Source organism: Oncorhynchus nerka, linkage group LG18 (assembly GCF_034236695.1).
Source record: "Oncorhynchus nerka isolate Pitt River linkage group LG18, Oner_Uvic_2.0, whole genome shotgun sequence".
Classification (NCBI taxonomy): Eukaryota; Metazoa; Chordata; class Actinopteri; order Salmoniformes; family Salmonidae; genus Oncorhynchus; species Oncorhynchus nerka.
Genome location: NC_088413.1, coordinates 32422659 through 32440386, shown reverse-complemented (window position 1 = coordinate 32440386; position 17728 = coordinate 32422659). Strand labels below are relative to the sequence as shown.

General features: G+C 43.6%; 2 protein-coding genes across 2 annotated transcripts; both read left to right on the top strand.

Moving 5' to 3' along the window:
• The first annotated feature begins 793 nt into the window (after positions 1-793).
• On the top strand, positions 794-11364 carry LOC115145736 (sal-like protein 1). The gene is made up of 6 exons (XM_029687242.2): positions 794-1309; positions 1739-1863; positions 2036-2212; positions 7402-7530; positions 7922-8033; positions 8174-11364. The coding sequence occupies exons 1-6, from the start codon at positions 1018-1020 to the stop codon at positions 9025-9027; spliced, it is 1689 nt and encodes a 562-aa protein (XP_029543102.2). The 5' UTR covers positions 794-1017; the 3' UTR covers positions 9028-11364.
• Positions 11365-12573: 1209 nt separating this feature from the next.
• LOC115145734 (oocyte zinc finger protein XlCOF7.1-like) lies at positions 12574-17366 on the top strand. Its single transcript, XM_029687240.2, has 3 exons — positions 12574-12844; positions 13056-13186; positions 15418-17366. The coding sequence occupies exons 1-3, from the start codon at positions 12574-12576 to the stop codon at positions 16639-16641; spliced, it is 1626 nt and encodes a 541-aa protein (XP_029543100.1). The 3' UTR covers positions 16642-17366.
• The last annotated feature ends 362 nt before the right edge of the window (positions 17367-17728 follow it).

The window sequence follows — 17728 nt, the reverse complement described above, 5'->3', positions numbered from 1 at the left end:
TCTTTTCTTAGAAAGGTGTGGCTAAAATAAATCGCATTAGCTAATGCTAATCGCACCTAGTTAGAGCAAACGCAGCTATCTAACCGGATACCTGGTGTAGGCCGGACACGTTGTTTGTGCAACGCTATATCCTAAATCGAAGAGGAACAGGCAAAGCATAAATATTTCAGCTACAGTACAAACATTTAATGTAACGTTCATTAGGGTCCACTGGGAAACACTGACCAACATTGGTTCCTACCCTGTCACAATAACCTTCCCTGGCTTTTTAATTCGTTATGTCATACGAATAATTCATATGTCATTCAAAGTGACCACTATATTCCAGATTTTGGTTGATGTTTCATTAAACAGTATAAAACCCATCAGAATTTACAAAGCCCCATTTATTTGCGTGTTTATCATTTAGAATTAGAATTTCCTTCGAACCTTGCCACCGATATGATCTAGCCAGCCGTTCTTTTTAGGTAATTTACTGCTCTGAGTTTGAAGGGGTTTTCACTAGATAACACAGCCAAATTCAAAATTGGTTATATCATAAAAATACATGAAAATAAAAATGAGCTTTCTGGTCTTAATTTAAGGTTAGGTTTAAAATCAATGTTAAGAGAAATTGTAGAAATAGGCAGAGTTCAGCCATAATTATGACTTTGTATCTGTGTACGCTAGAGAAACAGATAGAAATATACTAATCATGAATTGGTTGATGTAACGTAATAAGCATTACCGTAAGTCAATGAACAGCCCGCATACCCCTTTTCATTTGCCACGCCCTTTGAGCCATGATGCCAACCAATAATATCCTTTCTCTAAAGTGCAAACGAAAGTAAACAGTGACCAAGAGCAATTTATTTTCTATTGTTATTTAGACGATTATTAACGACATGGAACTCAGAATATGACTAATTTAACAGCAAAGCATCACATACCTACCCCCATGTAATATTTAATTCGCGTTGGAGAGGACTTGGTTGATATATGTTATCTAGGTAAGGCTAGTTACTTTACCTGCTAACAATGGCTAACGTTACTAACTGTATGGTTTTTCACACTCAAATTGCCTCCATCATGGAGGTGCTAGCGAATGCAGCCGTGGCAGATATCTGTAAACTCGTAGACGACGACTATGCAGTGTTTCGTTTGGAAATAACTCATAGCCAGAAAGAAAACAGGGCATTGCGGAGAAAACTACAGCTACTGGAACTGAAGTTGGAACAGGAGCGCGCAGAGAGGACAACGAGAGAGCGCGTCCTCGCCAGTCGTCCCAGTAGTGTCAAGATCCTTGACCGATACAGAGGAATGGCAAGAGGTACTTTTTGCAGAAGGCTGCGTTGACCTGTCTCCCGGTTCCCATCAGCGCATATGTTCCGATGTGTTGTTACCTAGAATTGGGTCTTGGTCAGTTGTTGGATAGTATGCAATGCTAGCCCCTGATTACTGAGCACAATTTTTATTTTACCAGGCAGGTCAATTAAAAACAAATTATTATTGCACAAAGAAAAACACTATTCTAACCAGATCATTGATGTACTGAATTTCATATTATTATATACAATGAAAACAATGTGATGCATAGAACATAATACATCGCTCAATAAATTGTGTATTAAGAAGTTATAAGAAGTGTTACCTTACATCCTTGCCAATTGTAGACAGGGTCAATAGTCTACAATATAGCATTGACAGTACCTAACTTAACCACCCTCCCCCCTCCCCCCAATCACTCTCTTACATGAAGGACATCTCACTGGAGGCCACAGGAGCTTTGTGAAGCCAGCGGGACACAACGTGTGGAGAAATGACAAACCCATAGCTATAGATGAGGGGAGTGGAACCTCAATGCAGAATGTTATTGTGATAGAGGTTAGTGTCATAGTGTGACATAAAATTTTAAGTACAGAAAATGTGGCCTGTTCACTTGCTTACATGTACATCCTTATTTATCTGCCATAGGGGAGCTTGTGAGACTTCTCCATGACATTGTTATCCAATTCTACTAATGTACCGATAATAACCTCCTCTCTTCTTGTGTCAGTCTGCAGATGTAGAGGCTGCAGGTCCTGGGGTCAAGCAGGAGAGGTCTGAAGGAGAGGAGGACCCACGGCACAGCAGAGACATCCAAACTGGAGCAGCCGCCGGAGTAGCGCTTCCTGTAGTTCCGAAAGACCTCGCCGCCGTGCCCCAGGCCAGGACCCGACGCCGCATCACAGAGGTCAGTTGAATGCCGTCCTCAAGTCAGAGACAGGCACAGAGACTTTGACACACAGGCTCTTACACACAGGATCTGACCACAGATCAGACCCAGAGAGACTGGGCTGTCGTCCTGCTCCCAGCTCAGAGTATTTACCGGTATTTCACCAGAGCCAGAGGACAGTTCCTTCTCGTGGTAATTGTGACACGTTCGATATTGGTGTTAATGATCTGTCTTGTTCTTACACTACATAGATGGACCCTGGCAACATATCCTTAGGTTTAGAGGAGAGATGGATCCTGGCAACATGTCCTTGGGTTTAGAGCAGAGATGGACAACTGCCGGCCCGCATATCAATTTCCAAAAACAGATATATATATATTTTTTTAAATTTGGTTGTGCATCAGCAGTTAATCTTGTGTCAGTCACTGACTGCTGCGCAATTAGCCCATGTCAGCTAACATTTTTAAGATTGGTAAGTCCAGCCATCTAAACTTGTAGTGATCATGGTCAAATTACCGACTGGGGGGCCCCCATTGATTATGTTTGTCACTCTCACTCGGATATCATATTCAAAACTGCAAACATTTCTCTCCACCCCATCGCAAAATGTGTAGAGTCAGCGATCGCGACTCAGTGTCCACGTCGATGGCACCTTCCGATTCACACAGCCCTGTCCTTTTCGTTTAGGTATGAACTACAATTTAGTAGATATTAAGATGGTGCCGAAGAGGATCGCTGAATTTTTACATGCTCTTAACTGTGCTATTTTGTTCATTTTTTTGCGTTGTTTAACTTATTTTGTTGTACATAATGTTGCTGCTACCGTCCCTTATGACCAAAAATAACTTATCGACATAGGAACAGAGATTATTCACCTTGAGCTAGAAGAAGCTTTTTCCTTTAACGAGTTCGATGAGAAGGATATACTGCTTTCCCGGGAACAGGCCCAAATCCCCGTCATTTGCGTGAAGAAAAGATGGAGGAAAATGGGGCGCAGGTCGGGCTGCCTTCTGAGAATCCGTAGGCGAGCGAGTAAACTCCCACTGCCATCCGTTCTACTAGCTAACGTGCAATCATTGGAAAATAAAATTGATGACCTATGATTAAGATTATCCTACCAACGGGACATTAAAAACTGTAATATCTTATGTTTCACTGAGTGTTGGCTGAACGAAGACATGGATAATATAGAGCTGGCAGGATTTTCCATGCATCAGCAGAACAGAGAAGAAGCTACTTCTGGTAAGACGAGGGGCGGGGGTGTGTGTGTATTTGTCAATAACAGCTGGTGCGCAATGTCTAATATTAAAGAAGTTTCGAGGTATTGCTCGCTTGAGCTAGAGTACCTTAAGATAAGCTGTAGACCACACTATCTACCAAGAGTTCTCTAGATTATTTGTAGCCTTCTATTTACCACCACAGACCGATGCTGGCACTAAGACCGCACTAAACCAACTACAAGCAAACAAGAAAATGCTCATCCAGAAGTGGCGCTCCTAGTGGCCAGTGACTTTAATGCAGGCAAACTTAAATATGTTTTACCACATTTTTACCAGCATGTCACATGTGTAACCAGAGGGGAAAAAAACTAGACCACCTTTACTGCACACACAGATGCATACAAAGCTCTCCCCCGCCCTGCATTTGGCAAATCTGACCATAATTCTATCCTCCTGATTCCTGTTTACAAGCAAAAACTAAAGCAGGAGGTACCAGTGACTCGCTCAATACGGATGTGGTCAGATGACGCAGATGCTACGCTACAGGACTGTTTTGCTAGCACAGACTGGAATATGTTCCGGGATTTATCCAGTGACATTGAGGAGTATACCACCTCAATCATCAGCTTCATCAATAAGTGTATTGACAACGCCGTCCCCACAGTGACCGTATGTTCAAATCCCAACCAGAAGCCATGGATTACAGGCAACATCCGCATCGAGCTTAAGGCTAGAGCTGCCGCTTTCAAGGAGCGGGACTCTAACCCGGAAGCTTATAAGAAATACCACTATGTCCTCAGACAAACCATCAAACAAGCAAAGCATCAATACAGGATTAAGATTGAATCCTACTACACCGGCTCACGCTCGTCGGCTGTGGCAGGGCTTAAACTATTACAGACTACCAAGGGAAACCCAGATGCGAGCTGCCCAGTGACACGAGCCTACCAGACAAGATAAATGCCTTTTAATGCTCGCTTCGAGGCAAGCAACACTGAAGCATGCACGAGAGCACCAGCTGTTCTGGATGACTGTGTGATAACACTCTCGGTAACCGATGTGAGCAAGACCTTTAAACAGGTCCACATTCACAAAGCCGTGGGGCCAGATGGATTACCAGGACATGTACTCAAAGCATGCCAGACCAACTGGCAAGTGTCTTCACTGACATTTTCAACATCTCCCTGACCGAGTCTGTAATACTTACATGTTTCAAGCAGACCACCATAGTCCCTGTGCCCAAGGAAGTGAAGGTAACCTGCCTAAATGATTACCGCCCCATAGCACTCACATTGGTAGCCATGAAGTGCTTTGAAAGGCTGGTCATGGCTCACATCAACAGCATCCTCCCGGATACCCTAGAACCACTCCAATCCGCATACCGCCCCAACAGATCCACAGATGACGCAACCTCAATCACACTCCACACTGCCCTTTCCCACCTGGACAAAAGGAACACCTATGTGAGAATGTTGTTCATTGACTACAGCTCAGCGTTCAACACCATAGTGACGACGAAGCGCATCACAAAGCTAAGGACCCTGGGACTTAACCTGTTGCGACGAGCCATCCCGGATCCGGGATCGTGAATACAGCCTCAAGCTCATTACCATAACGCAACGTTAACTATTCATGAAAATTGCAAATGAAATGAAATCAATATGCTAGCTCTCAAGCTTAGATTTTTATTAACAACACTGTCATCTCAGATTTTCAAAATATGCTTCTCAACCATTGCAAAACAAGCATTTGTGTAACACTATTGATAGCTAGCGTAGTATTTAGCGTAGCATTTAGCGTTAGCATTCAGCAGGCAACATTTTCACAAAAACCAGAAAAACATTCAAATAAAATCATTTACCTTTGAACTTCAGATGTTTTCAATGAGACTCTCAGTTAGATAGCAAATGTTCCGTTTTTACGAAAAGATTATTTGTGTTGACAAATCGCTCCGTTTTCTTCATCACGTTTGGGTAAGAACAAAAAAAAAATATCAAAAAAATTACAAAATATTAAGTCATTAAAACGCTAACTTTTTTCCAAATTAACTCTATACTATCGACAGAAACATGGCAAACGATGTTTAGAATCAATCCTCAAGGTGTTTTTCACATATCTATCGATGATAAATCCTTCATGGCAGGTGACTTTCTCTTCTGAAGAAATGGAACGCACATGGACCTAGAGATTACGCAATAATTTCGACACAGGACACCAGGCGGACCCCTGGTAAATGTAGTCTCTTATGGTCAATCTTCCAATGATATGCCTACAAATACGTCACAATGCTGCAGACATCTTGGACGAACGGCAGAAAGCATAAGCTCGTTCACGGCACATTCACAGCCATATAAGGAGACGATAGAAAAACAGAGCTTCAAAAATTCTGCTCATTTCCTGTTTGAGTTTCCTCTTGATTTCGCCTGTAACATGAGTTCCGTGGCACTCATAGATAATATCTTTGCAGTTTTGAAAACATCAGAGTGTTTTCTTTCCAAAGCTGCCAATTATATGCATAGTCGAGCATCTTTTCGTGACAAAATATTGCGCTTAAAACGGGCACGTCTTTTTATCCAATAATGACATAGCGCCCCCATAGGTTGAAGAGGTTAACACCTCCCTCTACAACTGGATCCTGGACTTCTTGACGGGCCACCCCCAGGTGGTAAGGGTAGGCAACAACATGTCTACCTCAGGGGTGTGTACTTAGTCCCCACCTGTACTCCCTGTTCACCCATGACTGCGTGGCCAAACACGACTCCAACACCATCATTAAGTTTGCTGATGACACAAGTGGTAGGCCTGATCACCAACAACGGATGGACAGCCTATAGGGAGGAGGTCAGTGTGGTGCACCAGGACAACAACCTCTCCCTCAATGTGAGCAAGACAAAGGAGCTGATCATGGACTACAAGAAAAGGCAGGCCGAACAGGCCCCCATTAACATTGATGGGGCTGTAGTGGAGCGGGTTGATAGCTTCAAGTTCCTTGGTGTCCACATCACCAACAAACTATCATGGTCCAAACACACCAAGACAGTCGTGAAGAGGGCACAACAAAACCTTTTCCCCCTCAGGAGACTGAAAAGATTTGGCATAGGTCCCCAGATCCTCAAAGTTCTACAGCTGCACCATCGAGAGCATCCTAACTGGTCACAGCCTGGTATGACAACTGACCGTAAGGCGCTACAGAGGGTATTGCGTACTGCCCAGTACACCACTGGGGCCAAGCTTGCTGCCATCCAGGACCTCTATACCAGGCGGTGTCAGAGGAAGGCCCTAAAAATTGTCAGACTCCAGTCACAGACTGTTTTCTCTGCTACCGCACGGCAAGCAGTATCGGAGCTTGCCGTCTAGGACCAAAAGGCTCCATTAACAGCTTCTACCCCCAAGTCATAAGACTTCTGAACAATTAATCAAATGGTTACCGGACCCCATTTGTTTTGTACACTGCTGCTATTTGCTGTTTTATTATCTATGCATAGTCACTTCACCCCTACCTACATGTCAAATTACCTCAACTAACCTGTAAACCCGCACACTGACTCGGTACCGGTAACTCCTTTTTATAGCCTCTTATTTTATTGTTACTTAAATTTTTTTTATCTACTTTAGTTTGTTTATTTGGTCAACTCTTCTTGAACCGCACTGTTGGTTAAAGGCTTGTAAGTAAGCATTTCACAGTAAGGTCTACACTTGTATGCGGCGCATGTGACTATTTTATTTGAATTTATTGTCAGCAGAAAAGATCCACAGATGCAATTGGAATAACGAGAGTAAATGATTTCAGTGTTGAATATTCCTGAGTAAAATATTGCATCCAGGCATTGTGACTTTTGACTTACCCACATGATATTTATGTCCACAATGATGGGTTTAACAACAATTAAGTAATTCTGTAACTACAGTATAGGGCTCAAACGTAGTGAGGATGGGTAAACGCTCCATGTTGAAAGTGTGTTTGTCTGTATCACCCGTTTCTTCCAGGAGGAGAGTCTCGAGTTGCTGTTGGTGAAGGAAGAGGGTCTTGGGAACCCTGAGGGGACCATGATCATGGAGGACAACCAGACTACATCTCCTCCTGAGCTGCACAGTACCACACATAGTCTCACTGAGGTGAGCCCACTGTGAACTACTGTCTGTATGGTATTAGGTCAGGGCCTGTATCCACAAACCCTCTCAGAGAATGAGTGCTAATCTAGGATCAGTGGAAGCCTTTAATATAATTATGAATAAGGTTATGTAGATGGGTGGGGAACTGATCCTGTATCAGTACTCCTACTCTGAGACTCTGTGGATCCGGGCCCAGGTCTTCATTAATTTAGTGTGGGACCATGCCTTTTCAATGTTCAAACCATTAAAGAGTGTCAAGTAATAAAATCAACTAACACTTTTGCATAGTACTCATAGAAATCCCTAATTTCCCAATTAGAAGATACTCCCAATCAGATGGTGCTCCTATCAGATTTTTTGATCCAATATCCTCTCACTTTGTATCTCACTAAAGTCAGTAGACATGGAGGATGGGAAGCCTGATCTGCTGCTGGTCAAAGAGGAGACAATAGAAGACGAACCAGAGAGCATTGACCTGCTGAGTGGACTAAAGATGGGGGAGCAAGGTAAGGGAGAAATACATATAGCCTCCATACAGTAATAGATCTTCAATGGGGATAGTGATGCACCTGGCTATGTGTTCTTATTTTTCTTCGTTCATAAAATGATATCAATACAACTTGTGTTTACATACAAAAACATACAGGTGGTTGGCTGGAGGCTAACAGAGGAGACTGGGCATCCATCTTGGATTCCCAGACCGGTGCAGCCACTGAGCAGGCAAGGACCAGAGGCGACATAGTGGAGTCCTGTGGATGGGACAATGTCCTTAACTCTGGGCTGGGGAACAACACCTTTAACCACAACCAGAAACAGACTGTCGAACACAAAACAACAACCAAACTTAGTATCCATGACAACAGACTGGCTGAGACCAGGGCGAGGCGTAGATTTGGTCTGCGGGGACGAGGAGGTGTACATATGCAGCAGGAGGGAACAGATACAGACTCGGCTAGCGATGCTCCATCCTGCTCCTATAGTTGTGATTCAGAGAGACTGATGGCGCCTCAGGTTAACTCCCTAACAGATGCTGCCTTCAGCCTGCCTTCTATAGGATCTATCAACTGGAACATGGACCCTGCGACAACACAGACACTCCCCGGTCTTCATCCTCCTCACACTCTCCTAATGTTAAACCAGACCTCAGACAATGCCAGTGCCTCAACACTAAATGGCTACACAAGCCCATTGACAAATAACAGTAGTAGTGACGCTATCAGTAGATCCGGTGGCAAAGAGAAGCGCTTTCTGTGTCCATTCTGTGGGAAAGCCTTCAGTTTCCCAAAACAGGTGGAGATCCACCAGAGGATGCACACGGGGGAGAAACCGTTCAGCTGCCACCTGTGCCTGGCTAGTTTCTCCGACTCGTCCAACCTGAAGAGGCACCAGAGGGTTCACACAGGGGAGAAACCCTTCACCTGCCCCCAGTGTGAGAAGAAGTTTTCCCACCAGCACCATCTGAAGAAGCACCTGAAGGTTCACACGGGAGAAAGGCTGTAGGCACTGCGAGAAGAGGTTCTCAGAGAGGAGCTACCTCAGCATACACCAGAAGAAAAACCATTCCACTCAATAACATCGAAAGAAGCCATTCCACTCGATAGCTTCTGACATTTCAATCAAACCCTGCATTAAAGCTAGACTCAGGTAGATGATGTACATGCACAAAGTAAACAACAGTAGTGGGTCAATTTGCGCAACAACTAAGCGTGAGGCTTAACTTCTCTGCGGTTTTGGTAACACAGCTACCATGTTGTAGCAACGTGAAGCGAACCCGTGTGCATGCACAGATACAGCTGCACAGCTGGATGAGGTAAACTGAGGAAAGAATGTGTATGATGAGGCAGAGTAGTGATGTTGAACCTTTTACAGAGTATTCTAAAATGTATTTTTTTATCAACATAGTGAGAAGTTATTATACTTGTCACAGATTGTTTTTGAAAGTAGGGGAGAGTGGGGTAAGTTGAGCCTTTTCATACATTCAGGGAGCTTGCAATTGGCATGCTGACTGCAGGAATGTCCACCAGAGCTGTTGCCAGAGAATTGAATGTTCACTTCCTGCCTCTTACGTTCTTTTTGTGAAATTGGCAGTTTGTCCAACTGGTCTTGCAACTGCAGGCCACGTATATAGCATCCTGTGGGCAAGCGGTTTCTGATGTCAGTGTTATGAACAAAGTGCCCCATGGTGGCGGTGGGGTTATTGTATGGGCAGGCATAAGCTACGGACAACAAACACAATTGCATTTTTATTGTTGGTAATTTGAATACACAGAGATCTGTGACCAACAGATGCACATCTGTATTTCATGTCATGTGAAATCCATTGATTAGGGCCTATTGAATTTATTTCAATTGACTGATTTCCGTATATGAACTGTAACTCAGTAAATTTTGGGAAATTGTTGCATATTGCATTTTATATTTTTGTTCAGTATATTTCAGGATGTTGTGTATCCCTGGAAATAATCTGAATATATTTAAACATTACAGTTTAGAAAACAGACCACTTTTTTTCAACAAGCTATTGGCTCAACTTATGGGGTAAGTTGAGCTGCGGGACAGGGTAAGCTACACATTTTTGTTCTGTACCATTTTTATTTACAAAACAACATTTTTAAAATCCCCCCCCAAAAAGAAAGAAATTCAACACAATTGCTTTTTGGTATTTTAATTATTTAAAAAATGAACACAAGCTTAACACCTAACATAGTGTCCTCCAAGCTCATCACTAAGCTAAGGACCCTGTGACTGAACACCTTCCTCTGCAACTGGATCCTGGAATTCCTGACGGGCCGCCCCCAGGTGGTGAGGGTAGACGACAACACATCTACTACACTGATAATTAACACGGAGGCCCCACAAGGGTGCATCCTCAGCCCCCTCCTGTACTCCCTCTATACCCACGACTGCGTGGCCTCACACAGTTCCAACTCCATCATCAAGTTCGCTGACGACATGACAGTAGTAGGCCTGATTACCAACAACGATGAGAAGGCCTACAGAGAGGAGGTAGGTACTCTGATGGTGTGGTGCCAGGTAAATAACCTCTCCCTAAAAATCAGCAAACCAGGAGGAACCAGGCTGGATGCCCCCCATCCTCATCAACGGGACTGCCATGGAGAAGGGGAAAAAAACATTAAGTTCCTCGGCGTACACATCTCCAAGGAGCTGAAATGGTCAAACCACACAGACACTGTGGTGAAGAAGGCAAGACTGCGAGTCTTCAACCTCAGGAGGCTTGATGCCTGTCCCCGAGGGTCCTCACAGTGTTCTACAAGAGCACACTGTCGAGCTGCATCACAGCCTGGTATGGAAACTCCACCGCCGCTGACCGCAAGGCTCTACAGAAGGTGGTACGCCCATTTGAACACAACATTGGGTTCACACTGCCTGTCCTTCGGGACACCTAAAACAGCAGGTGTCGCAGGAAGGCCAAGAAGATCATCAGGGACCCTCAGCCACCAGAGCAACTGCCTGTTCTCCCCGCTTCCATCACTCAGTACTGCAAAAACTGTCAGACTGGCCTATAGCTTCTACACCCAGACCATCAGGCTGCTGAATAATCACCGCTAGACAGCTACCCGCCCCCCCCGGACATCCTACCCTCTGCCCCCCCCATGGGCACTCTTCACCCCCAACTGACATTTACCCTGCCCCCACCCCCCAATGGACATTTATCATTGTTGTGGTTGTAAATATGTATATTGTTATTTTTTATTATTGTTTCCTTCACTTTTTTTTACCTGCACTGTTGGAGCTCGGAGCTTAAAAATGTCTCCGTACCCTGCTGTTACACAAATTACACCTGTGCATGTGACTAATAAACTCATCTAATCAATACCTGGGGCTGACAGAAACGTCTATCTCTATGATACAAACACCACAGTATCCATGATGAACAGGGCAGGTCACCCTGGGCTTCAGCCTTCACAGAGAGTGGTGGGAGACCCGCCTAGTGGTAGTCTATCAGGAAGTCTCTTCTCCTTCAGGGTCTCATCTAATGCCTAGTGACTGAGTCTGTAAAAAGCCTCGAGTTGGACCCTATTTTTACCCCACCAATACAGATCGTGTAAGGATGGGCGTTCACCACAAGAGGTACCTAGTCTACAGCACAACACACAATCTTAACAACACCCAAACAATGGCTAGAGGTCAAGGAGGGAGCTCAAAGACTAACCCCCTGAGGGTGGTGGCTCCTGCTCTACCGCATCTGGTGTCATTCGGTCACAACGTGGGAGGGTGAACGTTAGGTCGGACGCGAATAAGCCGTACAACTGCCTCACGTGTGGGAGGCGCTTCACTGAGGCGAACTATGTGAAGAGGCACCAGATCGTTCACACCAAGGAGGCAAATCAAGTGCAATTTATGTTACAAGAGCTTCTCCTTTCTGAGTTACTTTCAGACATAGGTCCACAATGGGGAGAAATTGTAGCAGTGTGGCTGAGATGTTCAAAGGGAACCATTCTTTGGCTGACATATTATAGTTATCATGTGAAGTGTCTTGGGGTAAAAGTGTAATTAACCACATAACCCAAATTGTCATTTGAAACAGGATTGTGTAAATACCTGTTTTTACAGAGACCGTTAACCTAAGCTAGAACAAGGAGTTGAATATTTACCTTACTGAGCTGAATAAAGAAATAAAGTAATTATATTATTTTATACTCTTACTAACACACTGTTCTTTCCAAACACGAGCTTAAAAGATACTGATCATAGGATAATTGATGTGTAAAGTAATAAGCAGTGCCGTATTTAAAAGAACAGCGCGCAAACTTTTTTAATTCCACCACACCCTTTGACCTATGACTCACACCAATAAGATCGTTTCTCTTCAGTGTAAACGGAAGTGAACAGTGACAAAGAACAATTTCCACGTTAACATTGTTATTTAGACGTGTATTAACACCCTGGACCTCAAAATATGACTCGTTTAACTGTACAGCATCACATACTTACCCCAGGTAGTGTTTAATTTGTGTTGGAGACAGGGCTTGGTTGATATATGTTATATAGGTAACGCTGCTGACGTTAGCTAACTGTAACGTTATGATTTTTCACACGCAAATAGCCTCCATCATGGAGGTGCTAGCGAATGCAGCCGTGGCAGAGATCTGTAAACTCGTAGACGACGACTATGCGGTGTTTCGTTTGGAAATAAGTCAAAGCCAGAAAGAAATCGTCGCATTGCGGAGGAAACAACAGCTACTAGAACTGAAGGTGTCACGGGAGCGCGCAGAGAGAACAATGCGAGAGCGCCTCCTCGCGAGTCGTCCCAGAAGTGTCAAGATCCTCGACCGATACAGAGGAATGGCAAGAGGTACATTTTGCCCCGTTCCCCTCTGCTCGTGTGTTTGGATAGTAATGCAATAATTCATCTGATTACATAGCTATCTTGCAAGAAGTTATGAAAAGTGTTACCTTACATCATTGACAATTCTAGACAGTGTCAGTAGTGTACAATAGACGGTTGTGTCATTGACGATAGCTCACCTACCTAACCACCTCTTTCCCCACAATCACTCTCTCAGGTGAAGGACATCTCACTGGAGCCTACAGGAGCTTTGGGAAGCCAGTGGGACACAATACATGGAGAGATGACCAGCCAATCACCGTTGATGAGGGGAGAGGAACCTCAACCCAGCATGTTATCATGATAGAGGTTAGTGTAATAGTGTGTCAGAAATATTTCATACCCCTTGACTTATTACACATTTTGTGTTATACCCTTAATTTAAAATAGATTAAATCCCTTATTCCCCACCCATCTACACACAATACCTTATAATGACAAAGTGAAAACATGTTTTAAGAAATGTTAGCAAATTTATTGAAAATGATGTACATAAATATCTCATTTAGATAAGTATTCAGATTCCTGACACAATTTATAGAATCACCTTTGGCAGCGATTACAGCTGTGAGTGAGTCTTTCTGGGTATGTCTCTGCTTTCCACACCTGGATTGTGCAACCTTTGCCCATTATTCTTTAAATGTTTTTTTTAAAGCTTTGTGAAATTCATTGTTTATCATTGCTAGACATTCATTTTCAGGTCTTGCCATATATTTTAAAGGAGATTTAAGTCATCTGTAACTCGGCCACTTAGGAACCTTCATTGTCTTCTTGGTAGCAACTACAGTTTATATTTGGCATTGTGTTTTAGGTTATTGCCCTGCTGAGAGGTGAATTCTTCTTCCAGTGTCTGTTTAAAAGCAGACTGAACCAGGTTTTCTGCTAGGATTTTGCCTGTGCTTAGCTCCTTTCCGTTCATTTTTTAAAATCTTAAACTCCCCAGTGCTTAACGTTTACAAGCATACCCATAACACTATGCTTGAATAACCCATAACACTATGCTTGAATAACCCATAACACTATGCTTGAATAACCCATAACACTATGCTTGAATAACCCATAACACTATGCTTGAATAACCCATAACACTATGCTTGAATAACCCATAACACTATTCTTGAATAACCCATAACCACTATGCTTGAAAATATGGAGAGTGGTACTCAGTAATGTGTTGTATTGGATTTGCCCCAAACATAATACTTTGTTTTCAGGACAAAACGTTTATTGCTTTGCCACATTTTTTGCAGCATTACTTTAGTGCCTTGTTGCAAACAGGATGCATTTTTAAGATTTGTTTAATTCTGTACAGGCTTCCTTCTTTTCCCTCTGTCAATTAGGTTAGTATTGTGGAGTAACTACAATGTTGTTGATCCATCACAGCCATTAAACTCTGTCACTGTTTTAAAGTCATCCCTGAGCAGTTTCCTCCTTCTCCGGCAACTGAGTTAGGAAGGATGCCTGTATCTTTGTAGTGACTCTGTGTATTGATACACCATCCCAAGTGTAATTAATAACTTCACCATGCTCAAAGGGATATTCAATGCCTGCTTTAAAAAAATATTTCAACCCATCTACCAATAGGTGCCCTTCTTTGCAAGGCAATGGAAAATCTCCCTGGTCTTTGTGATTGAATTTGTGTTTGAAATGCAATGCTCAACTGAGAGACATTACAGAAAATTGTATGTGTGGAGTACAGAGATGAGGTAGTCGTTTAAAAAATGACATTAAGGCCTATTATTGCACACAGATTGAGTCCATTCAACTTATAATGTGACTTGTTTTAAGCACATTTTTAGCCCTGATCTTATTTAGACTTGCCATAACAAAGGGATTTAATACGTATTGACTCAGGACATTTCAGCTTTTCATTTTTTATTCATTTGTAAAATAAAATAAAATATGGCAGAAACATGATTCCTATTTGACATTATGGGGTATTGTCTGTTGGCCAGTGACAAAAAAAAATCTAAATGTAATCCATTTTAAATTCAGGCTGGAACAAACAAAATGTGGAAAAGGTCAAGGCATGTGAATACTTTTATAAAGAGAGTATATCTCCCATTGTGGCGTCTGTGAAAGCATGGGCCATTGAGACGGTGATGAAAATCTAAATTTTGAAGTAGTACATTTTATTTTTCTACTACTTCTATGAGATGGCAAACAAACTGAAAGGGTGCTCACTGCCACCTAGAGTCTGTTGCTTGAGCAGGTATAAAGTCAATGTTGATGATTTACTGGCACCTGCATTTACTCACAAGTATAATTAATTGGCTGATCAAAGATCCTTCCTGATGACCTGAATAGAATGATTTGATCCTTCCTTAACCCACAGAAAGTCCCACTGAGTTGACTGCTTCAAAACGGTGTAAGTCCTCAATGGCTTTGCCCATGCTAAAACAGTATTTTGGGCACCTGAGTCCTCTATCTCTGTGGTACATCCTCATTTATCTGCCATAACGGAGCTTGTGAGACTTCCCTATGACGTTGTTATCCGATTCAACTCATGTACCGGTAATAACCCTCTCTCTTCTTGTCAGTCTGCAGTTGTAGAGGCGGCAGGTCCTGGAGGATCATCTCTGGTCAAGCAGGACAGGTCTGAAGGAGAGGTGGACCCACGACACAGCAGAGACATCCAGACTGGAGCAGCGGCTGTAGTTGCGCCCCTTGTTGCCATGGAGGACCACGCGACCGCCATGCAGCCCAGGACCCGACGCAGCATCACAGAGGTCAATGGAACGCTGAATGCCATCGTCAAGTCAGACACCGAGACTTTAACACAAAGGCTCTTACACACAGGATCTGACCACAGATCAGACCCAGAGAGACTGGGGCCGGGGCCACTGGGCTGTCCTCCTGCTCCTGGCTCAGAATATTTACTTTACGGTAACCCAAGCCCGAGGACGGCTCATTCCCATCGGGACTCAGGTGACGCATTAGAGACTGGCAATAATCCGTCTTGTTCTTACACTACAGAGATGGACCCTTGCAACATGCCCTTGGGTTTAGAGACCCAGAATGATCTGTCTAGAGGGGACTGGAACCAGTACAGTAGTAGTGTATACTCCGAAAGGTGCTTAGATAAGAAAGGGGAGGGTTTGGTCGTAGATGAAGTGACTGTGAAAGTGGAGGGCGACATTTCTCCCACATGGAATGCAGATAGTGACCTAAGAGACGGACACTCACAGGGCAGAGATTTCTTAGATTACAGGGAAAGCTTAGAAACTAATCCAAATGTCACGACCCACTCCCCTTTACTCGCTCTCAGAGATCGCGACTTAGTGTCCTCATCGATGGGGCCTTCGGATTCACACAACTGCCTTTTTGATCACGTATTGAACTCAAACGACAGGGCTAGAGCCCAGACTCAGGGAGGGGGAGCCACATCAGGCAATAGTAAAGAGAAACGGTTCCTCTGCATGTTCTGTAGCAAAGGCTTCAGCTGCCCCCAAAAAGTGAAGATCCACCAGAGGATCCACACAGGGGAGAAACGCTTCAGGTGTACCCAGTGTCACATGCGCTTTGCCCAGGCTGGTGACCTGAAGAGGCACCAGAGGGTCCACACAGGGGTGAAACCCTTCAGCTGTACCCAGTGTCATATGCGCTTCGCCCAGGCTGGCCACCTGAAGAGGCACCAGAGGGTCCACACAGGGGAGAAACCCTACAGCTGCCCCCAGTGTGAGAAGAGGTTCTCCCGCCAGGACCAGCTGAAGATGCACCTGAAGGTCCACATGGGAGAAAAGCTGTTAGCTTGTACGCACTGAGATACCTCAGGATACACCAGCAGAAAAACCATTCCACTCTATAACATAGAAAGTAACCGTTCTACTCTACAGCTTCTGACGTTTAGATCAAACCCTGCATTGAAGGCAAAGATTCATTTTCATTGTTGTCTGCAGAAAAGATCGACAGACGCGTTTGGAGTAACGGGAGTAACATATTTCGGTGTTGAATATTCCTGGGTAGAATATTGCATCCAGACATTGTGTGATTTATAAGGCATATATAAGCCTAGAAAGTAAAATCAAATTGTATTTGTCACATGCTTCATAAACAACAGGTATAGACTAACAGTGAAATACTTACTTACGGGTCCTTTTCCGACAATGCCGAGTTAATGAGAAAAATGAAGAAAAAAAATAGAACGTAATAAGAGTAAAAAATAGACAGAGAATAACAATGATGAGTTAAAACAACATGGCTATATACAGGGAGTGCCAGTACCAAGTCGTTGTGCAGGGATACGAGGTAACTGAGGTAGCTTTGTACATATAGATAGGTACTAGGCCTTACAAAAAATGGTATGTGTGGGGTACAGAGATGGGGTAGTCCTTTAAAAATCATGTTAAACACTAATATTGCACACAGTGTCCATGCAACTTATTGTGTGACTTGTTAAGCACATTTTCTTTTGTCGTGAACTTATTTAGGCCATAACAAAATGGTTGAATACCTATTGACTCAAGACATTTAAGCTTTTCATTTTTCATTCATTTGTAATCATTTCTAAAAACATAATACCAGTTGACCAAGCGGTGATGCAGCCAGTCAAGATGCTCTTGATGGTGTAGAACTGAGGGCCCATGCCAAATCTTTTCAGCCTCCTTAGGGTGAAGAGGCATTGTCGTGCCCTCTTCACAACTGTGTTGGTGTGTTTGGACCATGATAGATCCTTTGTGATTTGGACACCAAAGAACTTGAAGCTCTTGACCTGCTCCACTACAGCCCCATTGATGTGAATGAGGGCTTGCTCGGCAATCTGTTTCCTATAGTCCACGATCAGCTCCTTTGTCTTGCCAACGTTGAGAGAGGGACTGTTATCCTGGCACAACACTACCAGGTCTATGACCT